Source organism: Leptonychotes weddellii, chromosome 10 (assembly GCF_054177405.1).
Source record: "Leptonychotes weddellii isolate Sample4059 chromosome 10, ASM5417740v2, whole genome shotgun sequence".
Classification (NCBI taxonomy): domain Eukaryota; kingdom Metazoa; phylum Chordata; class Mammalia; order Carnivora; family Phocidae; genus Leptonychotes; species Leptonychotes weddellii.
The window spans coordinates 63,585,222-63,601,592 of NC_138378.1; the positions used below are offsets into that span (position 1 = coordinate 63,585,222).

A 16,371-nucleotide genomic window follows, 5' to 3' on the forward strand; every position below is an offset into this window, starting at 1 on the left:
ATAGAAAAACAACTCCACCACCAAGAAAGCATGTGATCTCTGACCAGAATTCAAAATCAATTGTAAATAGCTAAGAATCAGGTATAAAAATAAAGTAATAGATACATACATACATATTTTCCTTTGTGAAAACTGAAAATGTCCATTAAAACGTATAGTAAAATAAAAATTGTTCCAAAAATTATAACATAAAAGGAGTTGTCATCCCTTGTAAAGAACTCTCATAAAATCAGAAACAGATGAACATCTGAATTTAAAAATGGGCAAAGGGTATGAACAGGCAATTCACAAAAGAAATAAAAATAGCTAATAAATACATGGAACATGTTTACTTTCACTAATAATCAAAAATCAAAACTGCAAGGTACCACTTCATCCTATCAAACTGGTAAAGGTTTTTTTTATTTGTTTGTTTTTTAAGTGCCAAATACAGAATGTCTGGAAGGATACCTAAGAAGTAAGTCACATATCAGGACTCTGAAGGTGTATGAGGTGACTAGTTGAGACAGGAAGAAGACTTATTGTCATTGTGCTCTTTGAATTTTGTATAATATGGAAGTATTACTTAATGAGCAAAAGAATAAATAATATCAATTGTTGGTGATAATAGAGAAATGGGTATTTTCTTACTTTTTTAGAGGGGGAAAAAATCAGTACAACTTTTCTGGCAGCCAATTTTTGTCGAAACTCTTAAAAATGCTCATACTCATTTACCTAGGGTTTATTTCTAGTAATTTATGGAAAAGAGTAATTCAGATATGTAAAACATATTTAAATATAAAGAGGTCAATGACAGCATTATTTATAAATTAAAAAGTCAGAAGCCATCTAAGAATCCAACAATAACAAACTAATTAAATTATATGCAATACCAAGGAACACTAAACATTAAAAAATCATGCAGCAGCAGAATAATGACATGAACATGTCAGCATTATATAAGATACTGCTAATTTTTTTTAAAGCTACAAACAATGTGTAGACTATGATCTCAATTTGGCAAAACACTTACTTTTTCACTCCATCATAAAGTATCCATATGCACAGAAAACAGACTAGAAGAATATATTCTAAAATATTAACAATTATGTCTGGGCTATATGATTACAAATTTTTCTCATCTCAATAGTTTTCTCTACTTCTCAAATTTGTACAATGAGCATGTATTACTGTAGATTGTTTATGTACTGTTGGTCTGACTTTACTGATAGCAGGTCCTTCAGACAAATTCTGACTACTGAAAGTACTGAAGCTCAAATAGATTAAAACATCTGCCCAAGGTCATACAGCTAATAACCGTTAAATCCAGGATTAGAACTCAGGTGTATAAGATGCCCAAAATGAAGTTCTTTCAACCACACTATATTTAGTGTTATCTAACTTTTATGGTACATATTTCATAATTGTTAATTATGAAATATATTCTTATATATATTATTTTTTGGTACATATAGTACCAAAAATATGGTACATATTTCATAATTATTTCAAGCTGTATTGGGCCCATAGTAAGCACTAAATAAATCCCCATTAATTTGACATTTAAGTCACATTTGTTTAATATAATTGATTCCTTTATTAACAACAGTCCATCTCTAATTTAGCTATATTGTAAATTTACTAACAGATTTCCAGTTAAAGGTATTTCTACTCAATTTGTTAGAATAAGCATTTTAATTTTTCAGGGTACTTAAATTTCTTACTTTTATCAGATTAACTGCTCAGTGTCATAATTAAAGTCCAACTAATAATTATCAAAGAGTGTCCTAAATATGCTCCCTAAAAATACATTTTAACCAAAATATCAAACCTTAATATCTTAATGCTTTACAGAGACATTTCAAAGGCTATATATATAGTAAATTCGGAAAAATGTTTTAAGTCATTAACACTATCTAAAGAAAGCTCTTATTCATGAACACATTTAACAAGCACATATAAATTTGCAAAGGATCATTTTCAATTCTTTACCTGGATAAATGGGCCCTTTTTAAGTGAGTCTTTTATTAAAATGGCAATACATCTTGGTAATTCTTAGATATCACATAGTTTAAGTATAATGAATGAACAATCAAGGTGGTGGTGGTTTACACTTCATTCACCAACAGTTCCAACAGGTCAGCAAAACACAATCTATACTCATTTACGAACAGAAAATATTCTGTGCGTTATTGGCAAACCAAGCAACCAACAAACATATTAAGCAATCACTATCATTAAGTGAAGATCTAAGTGGTTTGATGAGAGACATTATTAGTACCTTTCTTTACCAATAGCTTACCAACAACATAGACAGCAGTTGTTCACACAAGAGGGTTATTCAGTCTCCACATGGAAGCAAAAGTATTACCTTCATTTTGAAATCCCTACATATGGAAAACCATGCAAGAAAATGCACATAATAAAAAACTTTTTTGACTTTTTAAAAATATCTTACATTGGTTAATCCCTCAACACAACAGATATGTAATAAAAGAAAAGCAAACTTGGTTGCCTGCTAAATTTAGGACTAACCATTCATTCCAAAATGGAAAACAACTGAGAAGGGGACAAAACCTAAGTTAGAATCCCAGTTCTTCACCGGTTGGGAAAAAGATCTTCCTTGTGAAATTAAGAATATAAATAAGAAAGTTAGCCCATTGTCTGCAACACAGAAGTTCAAAACTATTGTGCTTACTATATAATTTGCTAAGTAACCTTGGGAAACATGACTAAGTCCCAAACTTAGGTACTGTCATCCATAAAATGGTTCCTTCTTTCAGATTATGGAGGAGACTAAATATGTGAAACTGCTTCATGTTTAGAAGATTTCCCATAAATAACGGTCTCCCCTTTCCAGGTAAAATGATAAGAATTCAGTTTCTATTCTCAGTCTTTCAAAAGTCTCAATTTAAAAACCTCCAAAATAGAAAGAAAACCTAAAACTGAAAGCAAATTGAAACAAATTAATCTAACTATATTTCAAATGAGTATTATAACCACACTAAGATTGGGGAAGAGAAAAGGAAGAGGAAAGAAAAAAACTAATTCAAGTAACTTGTACTTGACTATATACATTCAATCTTGGAGGGTTGGAGTGGTAGATTTGCAAAATAACCCTCAATTTATTTTACCGTGTCTACTATAATCATATTAGAAAACATTCTAAAACTATTTAGAAATATTAGAGGCTTAAGCAAATGAGTATATGTATTGATAGTGTTAGCAGCCAGGTTCTCACTACAGAAGGAGCATACAAATATGAAATGAAGGAAGAAAGAAATAATCTTCTGGGAATGGATCAGAATTGGAGGTATCTGTGTGAACTCATGATTTCAAATACACGTATGTGTATGTGCTTAGGTTTATTTGTATGTATTTTATGTTTGTATATAAGCATTTCCTACCTCTGTCCAATGAAAGGCTAGAATGGGAAGACCTCAAGGAGGCAAGGAGTACAACTAGGGTCCAACTCTTGATCTCTAATACTATTCCCATGAATAATGGGTATCTTCAGATATGATACCATGAGAGAGGTAAGGGGTACTACATCATCTTCATTTTGGCCATAAATCCATAATCTCAATCTAATCAATGAGAAACAGCAGACAAATCCAAAATTAGAATGTTCTATTGAAAAGGGAGAGAGGGAAGGGCCTATGTTCTTCAAAACTGTTAATGTCATAAGAGAGAAATACTAGAAATGTAACAGATAAAAGAAGCCAAAAACAACATGACAACTAAAAACAAATTTTGGCCCTAGATTGGGTCTTGTAGTAGAGGACACATTATTGGGTTAAAGGTCACATTAGAATATGGATGGTAGATTAGAAAAAAGTACTTTATCAATGTAAATTTATGAAGTTAACAGCTATACTGAGGTTATGTAAGAAAATACTCTTTTTGAAGAATTTAGGGATAAAACAATGTATATAACTTACTGTCAAATGGTTCAGGAAAAATAAGGATGTATTTAGGTATCCATATCGAGTTATTTATAAAGGAGGTCATAACTGATAAAGCAAATGGGGAAAATGTTAATAGATTCAATTTAGATGAAGATAGTAAGATATTCTTTGCACTATTTTTATTTTTCCAATTAAGTTTGATGTTACTTCCAAATAAAAGTTAATTTTTAAAAAGCAACTATCCTTTAAAAAAAAATTCTCCTAAATGATACCATTGTTTCTTTTTTTTTTTTTTTAAGATTTTATTTTATTTATTTGACAGAGAGAGACATAGTGAGAGCGGGAACACAAGCAGGGAGAGTGGGAGAGGGAGAAGCAGGCCTCCCACAGAGCAGGGAGCCCGATGCGGGGCTCGATCCCAGGATCCCGGGATCATGACCTGAGCCGAAGGCAGACGCTTAACGACTGAGCCACCCAGGTGCCCCCATTGTTTATTTCAATTCTACTTAATTCCAGTCACAGAAAATTTAGCATCTAATGCATCATAAACCCTTCTTTCACATAGATTGGTTTTTCAGTTTAGTTCTGACAAAAATCTAAATGTTTCTTTTCACTTTGTCACCCACGGCCAGTCTGCAAATCCACTATGGCCTTTGATGCAAGTGAGTAGGTTTCTACAAACTGACCATAATATCCATACACATATACCTGCCCCAAATACACCAAAACAGAACCTCAAAAACTTTTTATCATATTTTATATAAATGAACAGTCCTATGTGTCTACTCACATTTGCTATCTGTAACTTCCATAGAATCTTCTGTTCTGCAAAGCCACTCCTAATATCCCAAGGAAGAGCTAACCTCTCTGTACCTTATTATGGGTTGGTGATCTTCTACTTCCAATCATTATACACTTAAATCCCTAACCTGACATTCCTACACCAAACTTCCATGCCATCATCTAAGGAAAGCATTTCAATTGTCATGTGGTAGTGCTGCCTGTTAGTTAACTAATCTTTTCAGAAGTTTCACTATCTTGGTCTATATAATGTAGTATAAGTGTACACAATTATTGGAATATTATATCTTCTACCTGTTGTTTTATTTTTAAAATGAGTGAAAAGTAAAAAATTTAAGTGCCAATAATAATCACATATATTTTAAATAAAAATAGAAACCATAAATCTTTAGCCACAGATTTTTTTAAGTAAAGAAAGAACATATATGAAATGCTGAACCTAGATCATCAAAACCTGCCTCTAAACAATGAAATACAGTTAAAGAAAAAAAACAAAATAAATGTTCTTAATTATGACCTGAGAAAAATCAGTATTTACATTTTATTATTAAAAATAGTCTGATAAAATTCCTTTATCAAGGGAGAAGAGGAAGACTAGCATTCATTTCTTTCATGACAAATTTTATCCAAAAATATCAGTAAGGCATGAAAGCCTACATCATAATATCTTGCTCCTCCTCCTTACAAAATTAGCCTTTCTTCCCAAAATTAAAATTGAATTCTGCCAACAAATGTCATTTTAAGAAAACAAGGAGAATAAATTGAATAATAAATTATCTGAGGAAATTAATACTTTGTTATTTAATATTTATCAATGCTTTAATGTTTAAATGTATCTTCAGTAATATGACGCCAAAATTTTAAAACACACCTAAGTATATCACAATTAGGGATGATATGTAATTTTTAGCCATCTGAGAATACAACCGCCCTAATGTTCTTAATAGTCTCTTGCTACCCTTTGGTACATTTGACTTCAGTACACTTAACCATGGTTTTTCGAAGATGGGGAAGCACTTGTATCCTTATAATACATGTTACAATGTTTAGCTATGTAAATTTATGAAGTTAACAGCTATACTGAGGTTGAAATGAAGGAAGTCCTTACCAGTCTGTTTCCACCAGCTGACTGAAAGTTGCCTGAGGGCAAGACACTGTCTTAGTCCTCATCTTCCTCCACACCTCCTCCAAAATACTAGTACAATGCTTGGTATAAAGCACCGTAAAGCAACTATCCACTGCTTGAAACAGATGCCTATTAAGATTAAAGTCAAAGAAACCATCAAGTCACAAGGACCTAATTCAATCCCTTTCTTCTTACAGAGAAAGGAAATTTATTTCTAGAGAGATAAAGTGGTTGTCAGTGGTACAGCTGAGACTAGAACTCACATCACCAGAGTGTTATTACACCACAATGGGTCTCCTCTGCATGACTTCTGTAGCATACATATATTGGGTGTATCCAAAGAGTTTTCTATTCATTAGTGAGCTGCTAGGACACTTAATTAAAAAAAAAAAAAAGATTGAGTAAAAGAAGCATGAGTAACAGTTTTCTCAGAGAAAAGACTTCAATGACTATTTTCTAAAGAGAAATGCTCAACCACTGCTTTTACTTCCTTCTTCAACCATCCCTATTTAGGCTTCAAAGGCATTGCCCTCGGGGCGCCTGGGTGGCTCAGTCGTTAAGCGTCTGCCTTCGGCTCAGGTCATGATCCCAGGGTCCTGGGATTGAGCCCCGCATCAGGCTCCCTGCTCAGCGGGAAACCTGCTTTTCCCTCTCCCACTCCCCCTGCTTGTGTTCCTGCTGTTGATATCTCTCTGTCAAATAAATAAATAAAATCTTTAAAAAAAAAAACAAAGGCACTGCCCTCTTCCCTTACTTAATTCTAAACTATCAGGCCACAATCAGTACAGGCCAACATCCCTAGGTTTAGTAAAAATCAATCCAAGGAAATGCTGACTCCGGAGTGCTCCAATCTACTAGGGGATTGCTAACAGTAAGTTCTGGGAGGCAATGTTGGGTAGTCCCACTTTCTCGTGGGACTTCACCAGTTCACCATTGCTCACATCACTGTTTATCTGTGGTCTTCACCCACACTATATCATTACCATGTTGCTCTGGGATTCTCAGAGTCTTCTTTCTACCATTGACTCCCAAGCCATTTTATTGTGCTGTTTAAAAAAACCCATTCCAGGGGCGCCTAGGTAGTTCAGGGGGTTGAGCATCTGACTCTTGGTTTCAGCTCAGGTTGTGATCTCAGGGTCGTGAGATGGAGCCCCGCATCTGGCTCCAACTCAGGGCAGAGTCTGCTTGAGATTCTCTCCCTCTCCCTCTGCCCCTCCCCATGTTCTTGGTCTCTCCAAAATAAATAACTCTTTTAAAAAAAATCCATTCCACTGTGAACTGTCTCCCCTAATCTTCAGCTTCTTTGCTGAATATTCCTGCCACTATATCCTTTCACTAAAACCTGGCTCTTCTTGAGGATACTGCTTTCCCCATGTAACTCTAAATGGGGGCTGTTTATTCTCTTATACTTGCATACTCGAGGGAGGAGGAGAGAGGTCATTACCCTTCTTAGCTCCCCAGTGCTGCTTCAAGACTATCTCGGAGGCCTTGGGCAAAAAGTCCTAGTTATTCAGCCCCAACATTCTCTATCTGCTTACTGCCTCCATCTACCATCCTGCCAGCTGACCCACTTGCCCTTTAACCAAAGTCTTGTGTCCCTAACTTCTAATCTTTTCTACCCCAAGTCTTGCCATCATCCTGGGTGACTTGATGAGAGCAATCCAACTTCTCAACTTCATGGTTCATTTGACCTTAGCTCTAGCAACCTTCACCCCACTCAACTTCAGCCCTTGCCTCATGGCCAAACTTTGGCCATTATAATCCAGCCGGAATTCTAAGTTCAACATCCAACAAACAAATACACATGCACAATCCTACTTTGACCACAACCTTCAACCATTCTGGTGTTCATATTTTTATTTTTTACCCTTAGTTCTTAGATCTAATTTGGACCACAAGTTCTACTATTCGCCTATCAACTCCCCCTGCTCTCTTCTTTACATTCTTCAACTTAGATGCCACAGTCCATCATGTCAAACTACTATTATTTTCAATTCCTTTGATTCACTGTCCTTTCACTGGGCCAGACCCCTCTAGCAAAACACAAGCGTGAATCAATATAAGCATTTGCCTTCCCTGAACCTATACCCAAGATGTTAGGCACAATTAAAGAAAAATCATCCTGTCATACAGACTACCCTTCAACCTTGACAGGACTCTTAATACAATGCCTTTGTTTCCCTAGTCAGACCTCTTCCACCCAAGCATGTTCCAGTTCATTCTCAGCAAATGACCTAACATACCGCTTTAAAGAATACACATAAACCATCATACTCTTCCCTCAACTTCCGGCCACGAAGCTAGCAGGAACAACACCCATACTTTCCCTTCCATTCACTACAATCAGTGTCTTCCAAAATTGTTCCTTTTTTAAATGCCAATTCTTCCACCTGAATTCTAGATCTCATCTCATCCCATCCCCTCCTGACTTTCTACTAGCACCTTTATTTAGACTTTCACTCCCATCTTTAAGAAAACAAAAGGCCCTTCTTCAACTCTATCCTCTACCTTATTCTTGCTACATTCTTTCTCCAAGATCTTAAACTTTTTTTTTTTTTTTTAGAAAGAGAGCACAAGAGCAAATGAGGGGGAGGCGCAGAGGGAAAGAGAGAATCTCAAGCAGGCACTGAGCGAGGCTCCATCTCACGACCCTGAGATCATGACCCAAGCTGAAATCAAGAGTTGGATGCCTAACCAACTAAGTCACCCAGGCACCCCAAGATCTCGAACTTCTTAAAAACTGTCAACATTTAGTATCCATTTACTCAAGGCTCCTTCACTCCTCACCCCTAGCCCTGCCCACCCACACCACCTTGCCATTGTTATGCCAACACCTTCCCTACTTTTTGACAAATTCTCAATCCTTATCTTAACCAAGCTCTCTTGCATTTGATAATGCTGACCAATTTTTCCACCTTTAAAGCTTCCCCTTTTCTTGGCTCTCCCTAGTTGATATCCATGGTTTTAATTATGGTCTCTGAGCCCATGATAAATATACACATACAGCCAAGGTCTCTCTCAAAAGCTTCGTATGTATAACATCCATCACTTCTTGAAAGTCTCATAGGTACTTTAATACCAAAATATTCAAAACTGAATTTATCTTCTCTCTTTAAACCCACTTTATTCTCTCATGTTCCCTAACTCAGTTTCTCATACTGCCATACATGTATTTGAAAACATAAGAAACTCAGGGTTCCTGGAGTCATCTTTAACTTCTTCCCTTATCCTTCATGTCCATATCCAATCAAACATCAAGTCCTATGTCTCCATGCTCATCCCACTGCCTTAACAGTCATAATCTCCTCTTTCTTAGATTATAACAACAATCTCTAACCTGGTTTCTCTGCCACCAGTACTACCCGTCTCCAAAACCTAAGTATACTCAATAAATAGTAATCACTATACATTTTTATAGAAAACATGGCTAAATTAGAATGCTAAATAAAAAACACATGTGCAAATCACTCTACACAAATCAAGTGTGTGGGAAACGTAGCGTCAAAAGACAAAATGACAATCCCTACTTTTCAGAAGAATTCATAACAGCATACCTCAACTTATACTTTTCAACAAAATGTCTACTACTCAATATGCTTAACTCTATACCTATTACTGGAAAATACAGCAGTATATTGAAATACTGGAGACATATTTCAGAAATGTGCTTTCATAAAAATTTAAAATGAAGTAATTTCTGGGAAAAAATAGTAAATACATCTGAAAATATTTTGTTTTAATACCTCTCACTCTTCGTGCTATGAGGAAATACTGAAGGAAAAGAAAGAAAAAAAAGACATGAAGCCAATTCTTATATAATCTTCTAGTTACATAGTGTAACATAAAAAGGAGCGATGAATAATTGTGTGGAAAAAAGTAACAAACTACAGAAATGATCCCTGAAAGTATAGTCTTTGTGTGGAAAAATACAAGCAAGGGCGAGTAATGAGGAGTTAAAAAAAAAAAAAAAAGCACTAAAACTTCTGGAGACAGTAGAAAAGAATTCTTATCAATGTGATATATTAGAGACTCTAAATGTAATATACTACAGAAAATGTAGTGGAATGTTCCATGATCAGTAAAAAGGTGGCAAGAAAGTACAAAACAATGTATGGACTGATTACCTGAAGTTTTACTCAGCTCTGCTGAAAATATAGCAGATGGTGATCTGTTCTCTCGCTCTGTATCAGAAGGGGTTTTTTTCTCAGCTTCTTTCACAAGAACTGTGGGTTTGACTATACTGCCTATTTCTGTTTCAGTGGCCAGAGCAGAAACATCTGGAGGCAGTAAGGGCACCTTCGAGATATCAGACCTATCTTTGGAGAGTTCATCTGGGACATGGACTTTATCTTCATCTTTAGGTTGTACATTCTTGAAAGAAAGGTCGTGAGGTAACTCTGAGCAAGGTAATGACCCAGCTTCATCCTGGACATTAGCAATCTCACTTTTGTGGGATACTTCTAGATCAGTGTATTCCCCGGTTAATTTGGGAGAAGAATCAGTTTTAGAACTGACAAATGTAGGGAACTCATCTATAATCTCAATTGGAGATGAATCTGAGAATGTTTCACTCTCCCTTACTTTTGCTTCCTTAGCAATAAATAAGCCATCATCTGAATAAACTGCAGTACTGAGCTCCTTCATCTGCCAAGGAATTTTCTCCTTTTGGGTCAATGTTGAAACTTCATCAGGTGATAAGGTATCTCTTGTGGTATCTAAATTGGGCTGAAAAGATTCCAAATATGGCTTTCCCCCCTCAGGTGGTAGTGAAGCACTGAGTTTTTCCTTATTTTCATGTTCTATTATCCACTGAGAAGAAGTTTCCGTGAGATTTTCGTTCACAAGTATCACAGCTTCATCTTGTTTTTGTGGAACTTCAGGTATTGAATCATCACTAAATAAGTCCACTGGTTCAGAATCAGGTGAGGAATCCTCAACTAACTCAGAATGATCAGCCACTGACTGTGCAACTTTTGCTATTTCTGAGTAATCAGAGAAATCTGAAGATGGTTCAGTAGAGAGTTTCGTTTCCTGAATTAAATCACATGCAATAGATATATAAGGAGCTTCTGTTTCTTGAACAGCTACATTAATACTTTCAGGCTCTTTCACTTCTTCCTTTATTCCTGATACATTTTTTAGGGATACATTCATGGCCTCTTCATATGGTGGGGGATTTTCAGGCTCAAGTTTTATGCTTTCATAACTAACTGAAGGAGGAGCTTCTAATTGTGGTGAGCTGGGCTGCACCGCAGAAGCACCAGCTCCAGGAACTACAGCATTTAATGGTGCTTCCATAACAATGTCAGGCAACACTGGTGAGGGAGTAGCTTCAGATTCTTCAAAAGATGGGCAAAGCTGTGCCGCCACAGGGTACAGCGACTCCTGCATAGCTTCTGATGTCTGAACCAAGTCCATTTTTGTTTCAAAAGCAATCTTTGTACCTGTAGCCTCATTCAATTCACTCTCACACGCTTCCTGTACTAAATCTGGGGTTAGACCCTCAGCCATGGTTGCCACTCCTTCCTCAGTCACCTTTGACAAATTGTCTGTTGTGACATAATCAGTCTCAGAATCCTGTGTGGCTACGAGGAAAGGGTTTGATGTTTTGGTACTAAAATTCTTCTCTGTTACAATTTGGGCCTTTTTTTCTTCTATCTTTTTCTCATCTGTCTTATTTTCTGAAGTATGATCTTCCAACAAAGGAAAAATGTTTGTCGAAAGGTTTTCGGCTGCTGTCGGGTTAAAGGGGGCACACGTGATATACGCTCCTGAACGGTCTCTTACAGCTTCCGGTGTACTGGGGAAAGAAGTATCATCATTACTGCTTGCACTGTCTTTTTCATCATTTGTTTGCTCAGGGCTATCCGCAAAACATTTCTTATCCATTTTACTCTCTAACTTGCTCTCTATATTACCTCCAGCAGCCAATACATCACTATCTTGCTTATGAGTATCTTTCACATCCCAGACTCGCTCAAATGGTTTGAAGTCTGCATATTCTTCCCTCATAGGAGCTTCTGCTGCAATTCCCTTTTCACTGAAACTGTCCTTTGTTTGTTCTGGAGACATAACTTTGTCCTCTTCTTTAACTGATTTATTAGTAAGGGCTATGGGTAACTCTTGTGGATTACGAAGGATGTCATTACTAACTAAATCCTCTTGTTCATCTTTATTCTCTTCCCTAGGACTTGCTACTGTTATGGCAGATTCTGCTTTTGGAGAGCCACTGAATGATAATCTCATTTCTGAGTACTCCAAGTGTGAAAACTCTGTTAAATCTCTGTCTACAAATGGATTTTTTGCCTTCTCTGTGAACTCTTTAGAAGCTTCAGTTGAGGTTTCTTGAAGTGTTCCTTCAGTGACTAATACTGGTAAATTACCAAGATATTCATGTTCTTTAAAAGAAGCAGCTGAGAGGGGAGACAGAGAAGGAAGAGAAGCAGCAGTTTCAAGCAGGACAGATGGAAAATCCTCTTGACCAGTGGAAACAGTGTTACCTGGCTGCTCCTTCAAGTCCATTATTTTTTCTGTGACCATGGACAGAAAGGAAAGTTAGAGAATGCCAGCGTTCTCAGAGTTAATGCAAGTTTTATGACAGATTCAAAATACTGTTAGTAAAGAGTTAATGTTAACTAAAATTAAATGTTAATAACAATAAATAATCAAGCAGTCTTGAATCATTACTGAAAAAATTAAAGCTATTGTCAATAAAACGTGCATGGCTACAAAGGCAAATACATGCTATGAAAAGGCATAAATCGAGTCTCTGAGAAAAAAAACCTCAAGTATAATCAACTGAGAAAAGCTACTTCTAACTAGTTTTAGAGGAAGACAAAAGAATTTGAGAGAGTCTGACAGTGCAGAAAAGACACTGAATAATTAAATGCCAAAGAGTGGCATTCATTTCTATGAAAGCTTTTCAGCTATAAGTAAACTGCATTTGGAAAAAAGGACTAGTCAATATATAAATGTAAATCAAGGGTCCAAGAATTCCTTGCATATACCCAATTTATTAACCAGGCTCTGCCCATTTCTCTCTCGGATACAGCATATAAAATATAAATTTCAACTTTTTCAATAGACAAACATTCTTGGAACCATGCTAATTTTTAGTAAACTCAAACCACTCTGTACAGAGTTAATAAAACTAAAGAGTTAAAGTTAGAATACACAGAGGATAAAAGGCTAGCAGAAAGAACTTGCCTGCAGAGGAGTGTATCACAGGCTCAGATGCAGCAGGAAGAGCAAAAAGTGTCTCATCTGAAAAACAAATAGAATATAACCTCAGCAGAAATAAAGACAGAGTTTAAAGGAGACTAAAGGTAAGAGGAGCAAGCAAGGGTTCAGTTTGTAATGAGTTAACACAAAACTTTTACAAAGAAAAAGCCAAGATGGAAAAGAAAAAGTAGTACTATGAGTAGTACCATTAATTCAGATTAAGTGATCATATATATTATAAAGATGATTAAATGATATCCATAGAACCTATCATTTCTCAAGAGGCAATAACATGTTTATGTTAAAGAAATTTCATAAACCAAATTGGCTTTAAGATATTATTCTTCTCAGTTAACACATGGCATCCAAACTTTTATTCACATTTTTCAGACAGGTAAATTTTTTGCCCTAATCAAAGCCAAAAATTTAAAAAAAAATGTATTTGAATAAAATTAATAATTACTTTTGCTTAATCCTTTTTTATTAGCATATGTTCAGTTCAGAAGAACACTTTCAGAGAATCATGCATATTTTCTTATATTCCAGGTTGTCTATCACTAAAGAAAAACATTCTAATAGTCACCGTACACTAGTATGTGAGGACATTAGTGCTATGTACCACTGTCCAAATTGCAAAGAAAACACTGATTGTCATTAGGAAGATAATTATTATCATCAGCCTTGTTTTGTTTAAAATTAACATTGAGGGATACTTGTTATTCTTTTTTTTTTTTTTTTGAGAGAGAGAGCACACACATGGTTGAGGAGAGGGGCAGAGGGAGAGGAAGAATCTTAAGCAGGCTCTACACTCAGCACAGAGCCCAAAGCAGATCTCACGACCCTAAGATCATGACCTGAGCCAAAATCAAGAGTCCAATGCTGAATCCACTGAGCCACTCAGGCATCCCAAGGGATACTTGTTATTCTAAATGCTTTACATGCAGGAACTCATTTTATTCCCTACAACTCTATTGTTATAAGTGGAGTTAATATCCCCGATTTACAGGTTAAAAAAAAAACAAAAAACAAAAAACAACTGAGTCACAGAGGAATAACTCACTCAATACATAACTAGTAAGACTCCAGGCTATTCAACTCCAGAGCTCATTTTCTTAAGCACTACATCCTGTATGTTATGAACTGAATGTTTGTGTCCCCATCCCCCAAATTCGTATGCTGAAGCCTTAATCTCCAATGGGATAGTATTTGGAAATGGGACCCATTGGGAGGTCATTAGGATTACAGAAGGTCATGACGGTGGGACCATGGTCTGATAGGGTTAGTGCCCTTATAAGAAAAGACACCAGAGAGCTTGCTTATGCCTCTGTGATGACATGTCCTCTACTTCCCCGCTCCTCCTCTCCCTCTCTCTGAGCAACATTCGGAAGCTATGTGAGCACAGAGTGACATGGCAGCCACCTATAAGCCAAGAAAAGAGACCTCAGAATGAAACCCACCCTGCCCAAATCTTGATCTTAGACTTTCGAGCCTCCAGAATTGGGAGAAATAAATTTCTGTTGTTGAAGCCACTGAGTCTATGGTACTTTGGTGCGGCAGCCTGAGCCAACGAATACACTACATACTGGCATATTAAGCTTGCACAATGTCACTTTATATCTGCAATTGGAAGATCTGGAGCTAAAGATCTTCTGTGGTTTACACCAGAGAAAGCCCTCTAGAAAAAGACAATTTGAAATAGACCGAGGAATGACAGGAAGGTATTCCTTTGGTGCAGAGGACCTAATAAATCTGGACATTTCTATCTGGAATGACAAGCTAGGCAAGGTTAATCAACAGAAAAAAACAAAGAGATGTGGCTATCATGAACATGGACATGTCTTCCAAAGATACTCCCCTTGATGAATAAGAGAGTTAAATTCACAATGTCATATAAATTTTAGATAAATCCATATTGGGTATGATACCATATCTAAAAGATTCTTAGATGGGGTAATGAGGGGAAAATCCATGCATTTAAAAAGGTCTTCTATAACCTAGAACACTAGGTTGGATGGGCAACTCATCCAAACCAATAAGCCAAACCACCTTATGGGATTTTATAAAACATACACGTGTATACTTTTTTTTTTAAGATTTTTTTTTATTTGAGAGAGAGAGCGTGTGTGAGTGGGGGGAGGAGCAGAAGGGGAGGGTCAAGCAGACTCTGCACTGAACTCAGAGCCTGATATGGGGCTTGATCTCGGGACCCTGAGATCATGACCTGAGCCAAAATCAAGAGTCAGAGGCTCAACGGACTAAGCCACCCAGGCGCCCCAGGGTGTACACACTTCCGAAAGACAACCTACTATGTTATCTTCTTTGATACAGTTTCTCTTTTGTAAAATGAGGGAATTTGAGAATTCCTTTTAGTTAAAATAATGTATAATCTTGTATAAAACTGAGATTTGGGGATCAAAGAGCAGAACCAAATAATTACACAGCTGCTCCATCTAAATAAAAGGTAGCAACTCCTTAACAAAAAGGCTATCTTTTTCATCTAGTTAATATAATTAAAAGCCACTAATGCAGAGGCCAGTCTTCTTGAAAAGTGAACTCGAAACATGTTACTGTTAAAATTATGAGGGAAAACAAATTACAACTAGAATCGTGCCAAAAATTTTAAGTATTTTTTAAAATGTATCCTTATTCCTATCTAATACCAGACTCTCTTTCACAGTGAAAACTATATTCCTGGCACTTGGTCAAATGACAAAGTTTACAAATTGGTATTTCAAATATTCATTAATTTTGAAAAAAGAAAAATCATAAATTGAGATTCAGTCCAAAATCAACCATGAAACAAGTATCGCATTTCTAAAAGCACTTAGAAAAAAACATCCAGAAGAGGTTGCTACCATTTGGCCCTAAGAATAGAGTTGCCCTCACTCCTCCTAAAGTTATCATGGGATCAAACTGCCTGGGTTCAAATCCCAGATTCATCACTTAAAAATGTGTGACCCTGAGAAAAATATTACTTATCCCTTCTGTGCCTCATTTCCTCATTTTTTTTAATATATTATTTATTGTGTGACCCTGAGAAAAATATTACTTATCCCTTCTGTGCCTCATTTCCTCATTTTTTTTTAAATATATTATTTATTTATTTGACAGAGAGAGACATAGCGAGAGGAGGAACACAGGCAGGGGGCATGGGAGAGGCAGAAGCAGGCTTCCCGCGGAGCAAGGAGCCAGATGTGGGGCTCGATCCCAGGACCCTGGGATCATGACCTGAGCCGAAGGCAGATGCTTAATGACTGAGCCACCCAGGTGCCCCGTCATTTCCTCATTTGTAAAATAAAGATAGTAACAGTACCTACCTCAAAATGTGTGTGTGTG

At 36.4% G+C, this 16,371-nt stretch overlaps 1 protein-coding gene and 1 pseudogene across 3 annotated transcripts in view; both read right to left on the reverse strand.

The window, feature by feature from the left end:
• Nucleotides 1-16,371, reverse strand: part of RTN4 (reticulon 4) — a 70,212-nt gene that overhangs the window by 35,938 nt on the left and 17,903 nt on the right. The window contains exons 2-3 of one of the 3 annotated variants that reach the window (XM_081832020.1): nt 13,021-13,077; nt 9,939-12,344 (exon numbers count right to left, since the gene is read on the reverse strand). The exons of 1 other annotated variant lie outside the window; for it this stretch is intronic. In XM_081832020.1, the coding sequence (XP_081688146.1) occupies nt 9,939-12,344; nt 13,021-13,077 (2,463 nt within the window). The remainder of the gene's footprint in view (nt 1-9,938; nt 12,345-13,020; nt 13,078-16,371) is intronic. One more of the 3 variants, XM_081832021.1, reaches the window with a different exon arrangement.
• LOC115941892 (small nucleolar RNA U3) lies at nt 9,689-9,729 on the reverse strand (annotated as a pseudogene).